The sequence below is a fragment of the Oncorhynchus kisutch genome, linkage group LG2, assembly GCF_002021735.2.
Source record: "Oncorhynchus kisutch isolate 150728-3 linkage group LG2, Okis_V2, whole genome shotgun sequence".
In the NCBI taxonomy this organism is placed as follows: Eukaryota; Metazoa; Chordata; class Actinopteri; order Salmoniformes; family Salmonidae; genus Oncorhynchus; species Oncorhynchus kisutch.
Window position 1 is genome coordinate 52,832,748 of NC_034175.2, and position 15,011 is coordinate 52,847,758.

The 15,011-nt window shown below is 40.9% G+C and overlaps 1 protein-coding gene across 1 annotated transcript; it reads right to left on the reverse strand.

Moving 5' to 3' along the window:
* Nucleotides 1-4,352: 4,352 nt before the first annotated feature.
* Nucleotides 4,353-14,813, reverse strand: LOC109902841 (trans-1,2-dihydrobenzene-1,2-diol dehydrogenase). The gene is made up of 7 exons (XM_020499515.2): nucleotides 14,622-14,813; nucleotides 13,939-14,050; nucleotides 13,546-13,709; nucleotides 7,626-7,878; nucleotides 7,373-7,497; nucleotides 5,842-5,992; nucleotides 4,353-5,580 (listed from the first exon to the last, which is right to left on the reverse strand). The coding sequence occupies exons 1-7, from the start codon at nucleotides 14,709-14,711 to the stop codon at nucleotides 5,468-5,470; spliced, it is 1,008 nt and encodes a 335-aa protein (XP_020355104.1). The 5' UTR covers nucleotides 14,712-14,813; the 3' UTR covers nucleotides 4,353-5,467.
* Between the last annotated feature and the right edge of the window lie 198 nt (nucleotides 14,814-15,011).

Genomic DNA, 15,011 nt, shown 5'->3' on the forward strand with positions numbered 1-15,011 from the left:
TAGTGTGTTACTGATGGTAGGCTTTGTTACTTTGGTCCCAGCTCTCTGCAGGTCATTCACTAGGTCCCCCCGTGTGGTTCTGGCATTTGTGCTCACTGTTCTTGTGATAATTTTGACCCCACGGGGTGAGATCTTGCATGGAGCCCCAGATCGAGGGAGATTATCAGTGGTCTTGTGTGTCTTCCATTTCCTAATAATTGCTCCCACAGTTGATTTCTTCAAACCAAGCTGCTTACCTATTGCAGATTCAGTCTTCCCAGCCTGGTGCAGGTCTACAATTTTGTTTCTGGTGTCCTTTGACAGCTCTTTGGTCTTGGCCATAGTGGAGTTTGGAGTGTGACTGTTTGAGGTTGTGGACAGGTGTCTTTTATACTGATAACAAGTTCAAACAGGTGCCATTAATACAGGTAACGAGTAGAGGACAGAGGAGCCTCTTAAAGAAGAAGTTACAGGTCTGTGAGAGCCAGAAATCTTGCTTGTTTGTAGGTGACCAAATACTTATTTTCCACCATAATTTGCAAATACATTCATTAAATATCCTACAATGTGATTTTCTGGATTTTTTTTCTAATTTTGTCTGTCATAGTTGAAGTGTACCTATGATGAATTATTACAGGCCTCTCTCAGCTTTTTAAGTGGGAGAACTTGCACAATTGGTGGCTGACTAAATACTTTTTTGCCCCATTGTAGGCCTAAAGGCCGAGACAATAACAAGACACAGTGTCAGAATAAATTAAACCACACCTTTGTTTCATCACAAAACCTGAGAGCAACCTCTGTCCAGAGAAGTCCACAAAGCATATAACTAACAGTTACATGACCTACTGCAAGGTCAAGCAAGTTAATGTGTTCAGACATTTTCGGGACTACTAAACAACTATTACTTTAGAACCACGGAGAGTTACCGCAAGTCACAAAGAAAACAGGACCTACCTCCACTATTCCAGCACTATTTCAACTTCAACATCATAAAATCACCTACGTTTAGTCTAATACAGTGACAACTAAAAGATCCAAAACAATTTAGTCCAGTCAACATAAGCTAAATATGATGGCAGTCCATGGTTCTTATTTCTGTGTGCGCATTCGTGTAAGTAGAAAAACCATGTTGAGTCACCCTACTTGTAGAGAAAGGCCAATGCCATCCTCCAGTCTTTCATGTTAACGAAACGGTCTATCACACTCTCATACAGTACACGCTTGTATTTTTGTTCTTGTCCTAGGCTACTTGGCTAAAATGCTTGCTCGCTAGCCTAACTTCCTTTCATGGGTAACGTTAGATCTAGCTGCATATTGAACTTACATCCTCAGGCCAGGGGCACAATGTATGAATTGATGGTTGGATCAGAATCGCCGTTATAATCATTGGCCAGTATGGAGAATTAAGTACAATTCCAAGTCCAAATCCCTGTCTCCATCCATGGCTAATTTACGAAAGGGCCCATTTTAGCTAGCTGGCTAGCCACCGGAGGACAACAACAGAATGAGATGCAACAGTTCAAGTTGTTTTTGTAAATTACATATGCTCTCAATGCGATAGGAATGACGCCAAATCCAAACGGGCTTCCCTTTACACTTTTTTTTGGTGCACCAGGACCATTCACAGTTGAGCTCACTCAGTTTGGCTATTATTTTATACTTTCGCTCACTAGGATGCGTTCTCCGGTGAAATATATTCAGCCTTTTGTGAATTGAAGGAAAATTATGAAACAGAGATGAAAGATACATTATTTTCTTTTTTTGGGGGAGAAGCCTGGCTTACCTTGGCATCCATGAATACACGTCACTGGTCAGACCAAATAACTACTCTGTCTGGCTTGACTTCCTCCACCAACTGCAAGGCCAACAGTACAGCCATCAGCTCTGTCATGCCAGGTTGTCTATAATACATTTCCTGACTGCAACCCCACATTCCTGCACTACAAATGCTGACCCAGTACAACATTTCTAAGGTGCAGTATTTTGAACCATCTGCATCAGTATCCAGACGTCTATTAAAAGGTCCAGTGCAGTTTCCCGTGATTCATATATATTTCCACACTACGAGGTTGCCAATAACAGCTAGTTCAGGTTACACATCCCTCCCATTAGGCTTTTCAAATGAGGCCCTTCTCTCATTCCACTCCCAAACAGTCGCAGCTAAATTCTTGCTAGAGAAATTGCATTTAGCTAAGAAGCTATTTTAGTTTATTTTTGACCATTTTAATTGAAAACATTCACGGTAAGGCACTTAATTGTTACCCAGAAATTATTTGAATTTAAGATAAAAACGGCTGCATTGGACCTTTAAACAAATCAGCAAGGTGCTACTGCGTACAGTCCAGTACATCACTGAGGCCGAACTCCCAGATGCACTTCTAAGAAATTACTCCACTCATGCCTCATCAGGCAAATTACATTTACAGGGGTGGAATCCCAAAATAAATGTGCAAAGTGATCAAAATTAGCTAGGACCTCTATACCAGGCGGTGTCAGCTACCCAAGTCATAGACTGTTCTCTCTGCTACCGCATGGCAAGTGGTACCGGAGCGCCAAGTCTGGGACCAAAAGGAACCTGAACAGCTTCTACCCCAAAGCCATAAGACTGCTGAACAGTTAATCAAATGGCTACCCGGACAATTTACATTGATCCCCTTTATTATTTAGTTTGGCTCTGACTCCCTTGCACTGCTTAGACTCTACCCAAACACTCACTCACTCACACATACTACACTAACACTCCAACACACACACAATGCTGCTACTCTGTTTATTATACTGTATATCCTGATGGTTTAGTCACTTTTACCCCTACCCACATGTACATACTGCATTACCTCAATTACCTCAACTACCTCGTACGCCTGCACATTGACTCGGTACTGGTACTCCTTGTATATAGTCTTACTGTTTTTATTGTGTTACTATTTCCTGTTTTATTCAGCAAATATTTGCCTTACTTTTTAACTCTGCATTGTTGGGAATGGGCTCGGAAGTAAGCATTTCACTGTGACCAATAACATTTTATTTGAATCAAACCCCTCGCTATCTTTGAGTAGTCTCTCCAACAGTTCTACTACTAGAGGCAGGAGTAGCCATGTTGTGTTTACAACAATAGCTACACTGGGGCTTACCTCCCTTCCATACAGTCCCAACTCCCTCAACTGGGTATACCCAACCATCCAAAGCTCATGTTCCATCCTTGCTCATGTTCCCAACATGCTTGTAGCAACCCTTTTGCAGGATGAAACACCCCATGTCCCAGTAGGTTGCTATGGTTGATATGATGTGGATCCCTTTCACACTTCACCAGGAGGGAACAGGGTTAGAGAAAAACATGAATTAATACCATAAAATGATCTAATGTTTAAATATTACATAACAAAGGATAAAATAATCCCAAATAAAATATTATGAATGATTATTCTGTATTTATAGTAAGTTGATCTAAATCTTACACACGGTAGCCTCTTTCTACCCTTTTCGGACAGTTGCCATGCTCCACTAAAATCGGTCGAGTGCAGAGATTCTGCAAAGTCAAGAGTATTACTAATAAATTGTTCTCATTCCTAATTCTTGGCACTAATAAGTTCAATGTATTTATATTTGATTTATTTTTTTACCTTTATTTAACTAGGCAAGTCAGTTAAGAACAAATTCTTATTTTCAAAGACAGGTTAACTGCCTGTTCAGGGGCAGAACGACAGATTTGTACCTTGTCAGCTCGGGGGTTTGAACTTGCAACCTTCCGGTTACTAGTCCTTGTACACGCCCCCTCATGGATTTTGCTTATAGGGGAGCAAGTGCACAATTATTGGGAGAATCTCAATTGGTTTTGCTCGATGCTCCTCAGTCCTGTCCTGCTTTTGAAAAAGGTCAAAGGTAATCGAGAAGCAGAGGTGAGGAAACGTGGAGACAAATGCACTTCAATGAAATTTCACCCCTCGTGCCTCATCAGGCAAATCACATTTACAGGGGTGGAATCCCAAAATAAATGTGCAAAGTAATCAAACCAAAATTAGCTAGTTGTGCAAGACATTTTCTAGATAAAAGGATAAGTAACATATAGTTTTTAAATGTGTGCATGATTTTCTCCTTAGAGAAAACAGCTGATTCAAAGGGAACTGAATTAAATCACAAATCGAACTAATTCAAAACATAACTTAGGCTTTAAATATGCCTGTGTATCCACACATTAATAAGTGGTTTAAACCATTCTTCAAGCATAAATAACACAGTGATACAACCATGTCTTCCCCGGGAATTAGCTAACTTTGCCATACTCACGTCACAGGATAAACCTTCCGCTCCTGAGCGCACATTTGACACCTTTGTGGGAGACGCACCAGGAACTAACAGCTCTTTCAATAACGTTAATTGTAAAACATTTATTTATCCATATAAATGGTGATCTCATTTCATTACATTAGTAGTCGCTTTAAAACAACATCCTTATATTAACATTCACGCTCTAAAACCAATTACCAACGTTCCGACTAAACAAAAAACAAAACAAAAAAACAAATGTATTTATATCGCCCTTCTTACATCAGCTGATATATCTGTGCTGTACAGAAACCCAGCCTAAAACCCCAAACAGCAAGCAATGCAGGTGTAGAAGCACTAAACATGCATATCTCTCTTTTACAGGTGAACTAATGAGGATATCTTTACAATTATTTAATGAGCGTCCTCATCAATGCAATCAATACACAACTTCAATAAACGTCTGGTTTTATGTCTGAATTTCTATGTCACAGAGACTCGGTCTGCGACACAACCTCCCAGACTGCTATGAACCTCTGTGTGACCTTGGATGACCTTGACCTTGTTGTGGCCATAATTAGTCACTTTCCAAAATTATAGAAAAATAAGGAAATAAGCAATAGGCCTGCTGATCATCTCCCCTGCAGTGGTGGTAGACTATGTTACATTAGCAGAATGAGGAGTATTGCACTCAACTCCAATCTGGAGATCAGTGTTCTCTCTAACTAGCAAGGTAACACGTAGTCTGTTCTGTTGTAACCTATTACCTACTAAGTGACTGGCCAATCGCTTGAGGTCAAACAAGCAAAACAGCAAACTCAATAGGATGGATGCTGGCAAGCTGAACATAACTGGCACATATCCATAAAAAAAAAATCACCATGAATGGGTTGGTCCTCATGAAATAAACATCATAGGCCGATTAGCCTCATAAGTTATTAAAACCTCCTGAGACCATGTCTGCATCCCAAATGGCACCCTGTTCACTACTTTGACCAGGACTCATGCACTGGGGTGCACCATAAAGGGAATATGGTGCAATTTGGGACACAGACCATTATTACTAGGCAGATCAGAGGGAGCCGCCCCAAGCACACCCCCTTAGTTTAACCATCATAACAGCATAACCTATAGCATTCATTGGACCGAAGTCACCTGCTGACTAGCATCGGTAGAGAGTGCATCCATGACTGAGAAAGGGGGACTTGGGTTGCATTATTTCTCATTGGATGCTGTCTTGATTATATGTCACTCCCACTTGTCTTCTGGCTTCATCCATGACCTCGGCGAGAAGGTGTGAGTGTGACCAAGGCATTCCAGAGCTCTCCTTCAGCTCTGATGGAAACAATCAGCATGTTTGAGCAAGGCAAAGTGCATAATCGCTAATCTTGATCACATAATGACCAGTTATTTGGTGGGATGCAAGGTGATTTGTAAATTGAGTAATTCTGACTGCAATGTAGTCGGTCTCAAACCTGCAGATTCCCATACCATTTCCCCTATCGGCTTGGGCTGTTTTTGGTGCAAACTCTATTTTGATTTCAGTAAGGTGTGTTGTAATATTAAATGGTTCAAGTTGCTTTGTGTAAAGCCTACCTTTAAGCAGACACTGCCTGACCTCCTCTGCTTCGTAGCGCAGCCCAGTACTGTGAATGAAGTTGAGGGGAAGGCTGGGCTCAGGGAGAGGATATTGCGTCACCTCTCCATTCACCTCCAGGCTCGTAGGACACCACATGTGGTTGGGGACCTCAGATAGAAACAACACCTAATATGATATTTTCTCTGAAGCCATTGATATGCCATTAATGTCACACTTTGTTGATCTCAATAGGGAATTGAAGAGAGAGGCTTGTTTGATGATACTAATAAATGGTGGTGTGCTTAATCAAAAACAAGTTTTGATAAACACTGTGGTACTCTGAATAATAAACTCTCAAACGTATCAAATGAACCACACTGAGCAAAATAATATAAACGCAGCATGCAAAAATTTCAAAGATTTTTTCTGAGTTACAGTTCATATAAGGAAATCAGTCAATTGAAATGAATTAATTAGGCCCTAGTCTATGGATTTCACATGATTCAGAATACATATACGTATGCATTTGATTGTCACAGATACCTAAAAAAAAGAAGGGGAGTGGATCAAAAACCCAATCAGTATCCAGTGTGACCACCATTTCCTTCACGTAGAGTTGATCAGGCTGTTGATTGTGGCCTGTGAAATGTTGTCACCCTCCTCTTCAATGGCAGTGCAATGTTGCTGGATATTGGCAGGAACTGGAACACGCTGTCGTAAACGTTGAGCCAGAGCATCCCAAACATGCTCAATGGGTGACAAAAGGATGCAGGTCATGGAAGAACTGGGACATTTTCAGCTTCCAGGAATTGTGTACAGATCCTTGCGACATGGGGCCATGCATTATCATGCTTGAAACATGAGGTGATGGTGGTGGATGAATGGGACGACAATGGGCCTCAGGATCTCGTCACGGAATCTCTGTGCATTAAAATTGCCATCGATAAAATGCAATTGTGTTCGTTGTCTGTAGCTCATGCCTGACCATACCATAACCCCACTGCCACCATGAGGCACTCTGTTCACAATGTTGACATCAGAAAGCCTCTCGCCCACACAACGCTGTACACACTGTCTGCCATCTGCCCAGTACAGATAACACCGGGATTCATCCGTGAAGAGCACACTTGTCCAGCGTGCCAGTGGCCATTGAAGGTGATCAGTTGCCCAGTGAAGTCGGTTTTGACGCCGAACTGCAGTCAGGTCAAGACCCTGCTGAGGATGACGAGCACGCAGATGAGCTTCCCTGAGACGGTTTCTGACGGTTGGTGCAGAAATTCTTCAATTGTGCTGCAAACCCACAGTTTCATCAGCTGTCCACGTTAATATTTTTGTTCAGTATACGTAGGTTATCGAAGTTGTTCAGGAGGCTATGGAAATGTTCATTAAAAATCAGCTCTTCAATGAATCATAAACTTGTTAAATTTATTCAAAATCTTCATCATTAGATCAATAACTATAGTGTGCACTTCTTCTCCCACCCTCCTCTGGCTGTGACTTGTTAGAATAATGTATTTCCTCTGTGTGTCTGTGTCTGCTAATTCCTACCTTGATGGTCCCCTTGGTCCCAGTGATAACAGCATCATTTGTCAGCATCATCGTGATGGAGCACGTGCACACAGCCATTCTGTTCCCAGAGAACTTTAAGACCAAAACTACTGTTCCATCCACTCCTGGAGGTGCAAATACAAAGCATTAGAAATAGCAAAACGATTTATTTATTTCAGTTGGAGACTTGAAAAGGGAAACTCTGGTGTGTAAGTTAAGCAAGTGGATCTCAAGTTAGAATACCAACAATTACCTGTGTCAATACAGTATCCCATGGCTTGGATGGACTCCGGTCTCTCCCCATTGAACACCATGAAGACAAACTGCAGGCAGTAGATCCCCAGGTCCAGTAGTGCCCCTCCACCCAGCTCTCTATGGGTCAGGCGAGGGATGTGTGTGAGGGGGGCTCCCAGGTCGGCCCTTACCATCTGGACCTCTCCCACCTCACCCTGGCCCAGCAGCCTGCCCACCTCTACAGACACAGGGAAGAAACGAGTCCAGATGGCCTGGGAGATATAACGGAGATACAGTGGAAAGAAAAAGTATGTGAACCCTTTGGAATTACCTTGATTTCAGAATAAAATCTAAGTCACAACAATAGACAAACACAGTCTGCTTAAACTAATAACACACAAACAAGTATACGCTTTCATGTCTTTAGTGAACACACCGCGTAAACATTCACAGTGCAGGGTAGAGGTCAACCGATTAAGATTTTTCAACGCCGATACCGATTATTGGAGGACCAAAAAAAAATATTTTTATATACAGTGCCTTGCGAAAGTATTCGGCCCCCTTGAACTTTGCGACCTTTTGCCACATTTCAGGCTTCAAACATAAAGATATAAAACTGTATTTTTTTGTGAAGAATCAACAACAAGTGGGACACAATCATGAAGTGGAACGACATTTATTGGATATTTCAAACTTTTTTAACAAATCCAAAACTGAAAAATTGGGCGTGCAAAATTATTCAGCCCCCTTAAGTTAATACTTTGTAGCGCCACCTTTTGCTGCGATTACAGCTGTAAGTCGCTTGGGGTATGTCTATCAGTTTTGCACATCGAGAAACTGAAATTTTTTCCCATTCCTCCTTGCAAAACAGCTCGAGCTCAGTGAGGTTGGATGGAGAGCATTTGTGAACAGCAGTTTTCAGTTCTTTCCACAGATTCTCGATTAGATTCAGGTCTGGACTTTGACTTGGCCATTCTAACACCTGGATATGTTTATTTTTGAACCATTCCATTGTAGATTTTGCTTTATGTTTTAGATCATTGTCTTGTTGGAAGACAAATCTCCGTCCCAGTCTCAGGTCTTTTGCAGACTCCATCAGGTTTTCTTCCAGAATGGTCCTGTATTTGGCTCCATCCATCTTCCCATCAATTTTAACCATCTTCCCTGTCCCTGCTGAAGAAAAGCAGGCCCAAACCATGATGCTGCCACCACCATGTTTGACAGTGGGGATGGTGTTCAGGGTGATGAGCTGTGTTGCTTTTACGCCAAACATAATGTTTTGCATTGTTGCCAAAAAGTTCAATTTTGGTTTCATCTGACCAGAGCACCTTCTTCCACATGTTTGGTGTGTCTCCCAGGTGGCTTGTGGAAAACTTTAAACGACACTTTATCTTTAAAATATCTTTAAGAAATGGCTTTGTTCTTGCCACTCTTCCATAAAGGCCAGATTTGTGCAATATACGACTGATTGTTGTCCTATGGACAGAGTCTCCCACCTCAGCTGTAGATCTCTGCAGTTCATCCAGAGTGATCATGGGCCTCTTGGCTGCATCTCTGATCAGTCTTCTCCTTGTATGAGCTGAAAGTTTAGAGGGACGGCCAGGTCTTGGTAGATTTGCAGTGGTCTGATACTCCTTCCATTTCAATATTATCGCTTGCACAGTGCTCCTTGGGATGTTTAAAGCTTGGGAAATCTTTTTGTATCCAAATCCGGCTTTAAACTTCTTCACAACAGTATCTCGGACCTGCCTGGTGTGTTCCTTGTTCTTCATGATGCTCTCTGCGCTTTTAACGGACCTCTGAGACTATCACAGTGCAGGTGCATTTATACGGAGACTTGATTACACACAGGTGGATTGTATTTATCATCATTAGTCATTTAGGTCAACATTGGATCATTCAAAGATCCTCACTGAACTTCTGGAGAGAGTTTGCTGCACTGAAAGTAAAGGGGCTGAATAATTTTGCACGCCCTATTTTTCAGTTTTTGATTTGTTAAAAAAGTTTGAAATATCCAATAAATGTCGTTCCACTTCATGATTGTGTCCCACTTGTTGTTGATTCTTCACAAAAAATACAGTTTTATATCTTTATGTTTGAAGCCTGAAATGTGGCAAAAGGTCGCAAAGTTCAAGGGGGCCGAATACTTTCGCAAGGCACTGAATATATGTGTAATACTGACAATTACAACAATACTGATTGAACAATGAACACTTTTATTTTAACTTAATATATATAATAATAATAATATAATAATATAATAAGCACATAGAAATACGAGTCTTTGGTCATTAATATGGTCAAATCTGGAACAACAAACAAAATATTTATTATTTCAGTGAAATACGGAACCGTTATGTATTTTATCGAACGGGTGGCAACCCTAAGTCTAAATATTGCTGTTACATTGCACAACCTTCAATGTTATGTCATTATTATGTAAAATTCTGGCAAATTAATTACGGTCTTTGTGAGGAAGAAATGGTCTTCACACAGTTTGCAACGAACCAGGTGGCCCAAACTGCTGCATATACCCTGACTCTGCTTGCACTGAACGCAAGAGAAGTGACACAGTTTCCCTAGTTAATATTGCCTGCTAATGAATTTGCAGGTTTAAAAAAAATATACTTCTGTGTATTGATTTTAAGAAAGGTATTGTTGTTTATGGTTAGGTACATTTGTGCAACCAATGTGCTTTTTTCGCGAATGCGCTTTTGTTAAATCATCACCCGTTTGTTGAAGTTTAAGAAGCCTGTAATTCAATTATAAATTAACAGGCACCACATTCATTTTTATGCAACGCAGGACAAGCTAGTTAACCTAGTAATATCATCAACCATGTATATGTGAAGATTGATTGTTTTTTATAAGATAAGTTTAATGCTAGCTAGCAACTTACCTTGGCTCCTTGAAGCCACAAGGTCCTTTTGATGCTGCATTCGCGTAACAGGTGGTCAGCCTGCCACGCAGTCTCCTCGTGGATTGCAATGTAATCGTCCATAATCGGCGTCCAAAAAGGAAGATTACCGATTGTTATGAAAACTTGAAATCGGCCCTAATTAATCGGCCATGCCATGCCAATTAATCAGTCGACCTCTAGTGCAGGGTGGAAAAAGTATGTTAACCCTTGAATTTAATAACTGGTTGACCGTCCTTTGGCAGGAATAACCTTAACCAAACATTTTCTGTAGTTGCGGATCAGACGTGCACAACGGTCAGGAGGAATTTTGGACCATTCCTCTTTACAAAACTGTTTCAGTTCAGCAATATTCTTGGGATGTCTGGCATGAACCGCTCTCGACGTCATGCCACAGCATCTCAATCGGGTTGAAGTCAGGACTCTGACTGGGTCACTCCAGAAGGCATATTTGTTTTCTGTTGAAGCCATTCTGTTGTGGATTTACTTCTGCGTTTTGGGTCATTGTCCTGTTGCATCACCAAACTCCTGTTGAGTGTCACGGATGACTAGGAGTGGAAGGTAGGAATCAGGTACAGCGAGCAGAAGGTTCACAGAAAAATGCACTTTATTCCGGCACAAAATGGTCATGCCCAAAACACAGGGCGGAAAACACTGACCAACCCAAAACACAGGGTAACATGGTCCGGAGCACAATAACACCTCCGATTCAAAATGTGAACACAAAATAATCCAATTACTTCTTCGGTGGTGTCCTCCCATGAACATCATTCTTGTTTAGTGTTTTACGTATCGTAGACTGGTCAACAGAGATGTAAGCATGTTCCAGAGATTTCTGTAAGTCTTTAGGTGACACTCTAGGATTCTTCTTAACCTCATTGAGCATTCTGCGCTGTGCTCTTGCAGTCATCTTTGCAGGGTGGCCACTCCTAGTGAGAGTAGCAACAGTGCTGAACTTTCTCCATTTATAGACATTTGTCTTAGCGTGGACTGATGAAGGCTTTTAGAGATAATTTTGTAACCCTTTCCAGCTTTATGCAAGTCAACAAATCTTAATCTTAGGTCTTCTGAGATCTTTTTTGTTTGAGGCATGGTTCACATCAGGCAATGGTTCTTGTGAATAGCAAACAACATTTTTGTGAGTGTTTTGTATAGGGCAGGGCATCTCTAACCAATATCTCCAATCTTGCCTCATTGATTGGACTGCTTAAATGGTATTAAATGATTTGATTGCTTAAATGGTGTATTCAATATAGACAAGAAAAACACAATATTGAGTTTTATTAATTTAAGCAGACTGTATTTGTCTATTGTTGTGACTTAGATGAAGATCAGATCAAATGTTATGATCAATTTATGCAGTAATCCATGTACTTCCAAAGGGTTCACATACTTTTTCTTGACACTGTAGATATAAGAGGGATGTCTTACTACTGCAATACTTCTCTACGATAGAGGCTATCTGGTTTGTATGAAGGGGGATATAGGAGGAATGCTTCACTGCATTGTAGAATAATAGTGAAGACATCAAAACTATGAAATAACACATATGGAATCATGTAGTAACCAAAAAAGTGTTAAACAATCAAAATATTTTTTAGATTTGAGATTCTTCAAAGTCGCCACCTTTCGCCTTAATGACAGCTTTGCACACTCTTAACATTCTCTCAACCAGCTTTATAAGCAATGCTTTTCCAACAGTCTTGCAGGAGTTCCAACATATGCTGAGCACTTGTTGGCTGCTTTTCCTTCACTCTGAGGTCCAACTCATCCCAAACCATCTCAGTTGGGTTGAGGTTGGGTGATTGTAGAGGCCAGGTCATCTGATGTGCACTCCAGCACTCTCCTTCTTGGTCAAATAGCACTTACACAGCCTGGAGGTGTGTTGGGTCATTGTCCTGTTGAAAAACAAATGATAGTCCCACTAAGCTCAAACCAGATGGGATGGCGTATCACTGCAGAAAGCTGTGGTAGCCATGCTGGTTAAGTGTGCCTTGAATTCTAAATAAATCACGGACAGTGTCACCAGCAAAGCACCATCACTCCACCTCCTCCATGCTTTACGGTGGAAACCACATTTGTGTAGATCATCTGTTCAAGTACTCTGTGTCTCACAAAGACACAGTGGTTGGAACCAAAAATCGCACATTTTGGACTCATCAGACCAAAGGACAGATTTCCACCGGTCTAATGTCCATTGCTTGTGTTTCTTGTCCCAGAAAGTCTTGTCTTCTTATTGGTGTCCTTTAGTAGTGATTGCTTTGCAGCAATTCGACCACGAAGGCCTGATTCACGCAGTCTCCTCTGAACAGTTGATGTTGAGATGTGTCTGTTACTTGAACTCTGTGAAGCATTTATTTGGGCTGCAATCTGAGGTGCAGTTAATTGCCGATGTCTGAGGCTGGTAACTCTAATGAACTTGTCCTCTGCAGAAGAGGTAACTCTGGGTATTCCTTTCCTGTGGCGGTCCTCATGAGATCCAGTTTCATCATAGTTTCATCAAATTCTTGAAATGATCCGTATTGACTGACATTCATGTCTTAAAGTAATGATGGACTGTTGTTTCTCTTTGCTTATTTAAGCTGTTCTTGCCATAATATGGACTTGGTCTTTTACCTAGGGCTATATTCTGTATACCAAAGAAATTCCACAAATGCACTTTTAACAAGGCACACCTGTTCATGGAAATCCATTCCAGGTGACTATCTCGTGAAGCTGGTTGAGAGAATGCCAAGACTGTGCAAAGCTGTCATCAAGGCAAAGAGTGGCTACTTTGAAGAATCTCAAATATATTTTCATTTGTTTAACACGTTTTTGGTTACTACATGATTCCATATGTGTCATTTCATAGTGTTGACTGGTACTGTATGTCAGCCCAACATATATTATTCCGGACAAACCATACCGCAGTATAAATATGTCAGTGTTGATGTACTGTATGTGGAAGTATATGATCAGATGGAGCTTTAGAGCAAACTTGTATGACCATGTTTAAAGTGTCAGGTGTCCCCCTGTACAGTACCTCCATCAGAAAGACATCATTCTCCTTGGCTGTGTTGGTGAGCTCCAGTACCTCTCTTAGATTCATGGCCAGGGGTTTCTCTATGAGCACGTTCTTATGGGAGGTCAAGAAGAGCTTACCTGTGCTCAGGTGGTGAGAGTGGATGGTTCCCACATACACCACATCTGCAAAGAAAGATAGGGGTTCGAGCATGGGTTTACAGCTCCAGTCAATTTAAGGCAACAAGCCTATTCCACATTGGTTATCAGGTTTTATCCCAAGGGTACAGATGATTTGAGGCCTGAAATGGTCAAACACCTTGGCTATACAGTATCTCTTGTCAAGAGCATGAGTCAAGATAACATTTTTTAACCAGATCTGTACCAGGGTAAGGGATTTCATGATAGAACCCACCTATCTCTGAGTCTTTTGCTAGCTCCTCATAGCTCCCATAGACTCTTGGGATGTTGTGCTTTTTGGCAAACTCTTGTGCATGATGGAGATTCCGAGCAGCAACAGCCACAATCTGAAAAAGATAACAGTTTGAATTGTTTCAATTAGAGGTAAATTGAATATAATTTATTTTGTAAAAAATATATACAACAAGATGTATTCCTAGGGGATAGCACTTAAAACGCTTATTTCCAAAGTGGTCATAGATGGTAATAGTATTTAGAGTGATAATAGCGTTTTAAATAACCTTTAATTTCTTACTTGAATCCCATAAACATTTATGTTAACTTTTCCTCAACCACATTCCTCAATTTGGCAGGGTCAGGGTGTTGAAATTACACATTGTGCCTTACTTAACATAAATTAATATTTGATTGTCCCAGTATTAGGAGAATTACGGTAAACATTTACACAACATGCAATAAATGGACAATTACGCAACCACAGAACATGGAAGTTATTTACAAAAAAAATATGTTTTCTTCTCACTGATGTCACTAACGAGTAAAACATTCATTAAATTATTCTGCAATAATACCAAATGTCTTCTCAAAAATACACTTCACCCTTGCTTATAAGCGAGTAGCCTAATCGCGCAAGTGTTTTAGGATTCCCCCTCATTCCCAATCACAAATAACGTTTACCTGGTGGTCTTCGTGAGGTAGGGTCCTCAGAGCAACTGAAAAGTCGTGGCTGATTTTCCCTGCACTGCAGATTCCCCACCGTGTTGCCATGATTACTTATGAACTAGGACGTCTCTCTATCGAACCCCTTAGCAGACTTTTTTGATAAGGATATATTTCCCGCCTGTAGGGAGATACAGTATACCAGTAGCCGATCTCAGCTGGTTCCTTAACTGGAATTCCACTAGGTGGCGCCAGAGGCTTAACTCTGAAACCCAGAAAAACCCGAGGGCCCCATAAGTCTATTTATTAGCGTCACTGATGTGATACTATTATGCAGGAATTTAGTTCCACATGTATTTTAGATACCACCAAACTCAAACTATATACACAAGAGGATGAATCAAATTA

Coding starts and splice junctions, on each gene's coding strand:
- LOC109902841 (XM_020499515.2), bottom strand. CDS start 14,711: ATGGCAACACGGTGGGGAATCTGCAGTGCAGGGAAAATCAGCCACGAC. Junction 14,051..14,621: donor TACCTCACGAAGACCACCAG/GTAAACGTTATT, acceptor TATCTTTTTCAG/ATTGTGGCTGTTGCTGCTCG. Junction 5,581..5,841: donor CAGGCAGTGTCTGCTTAAAG/GTAGGCTTTACA, acceptor TGTTTCCATCAG/AGCTGAAGGAGAGCTCTGGA.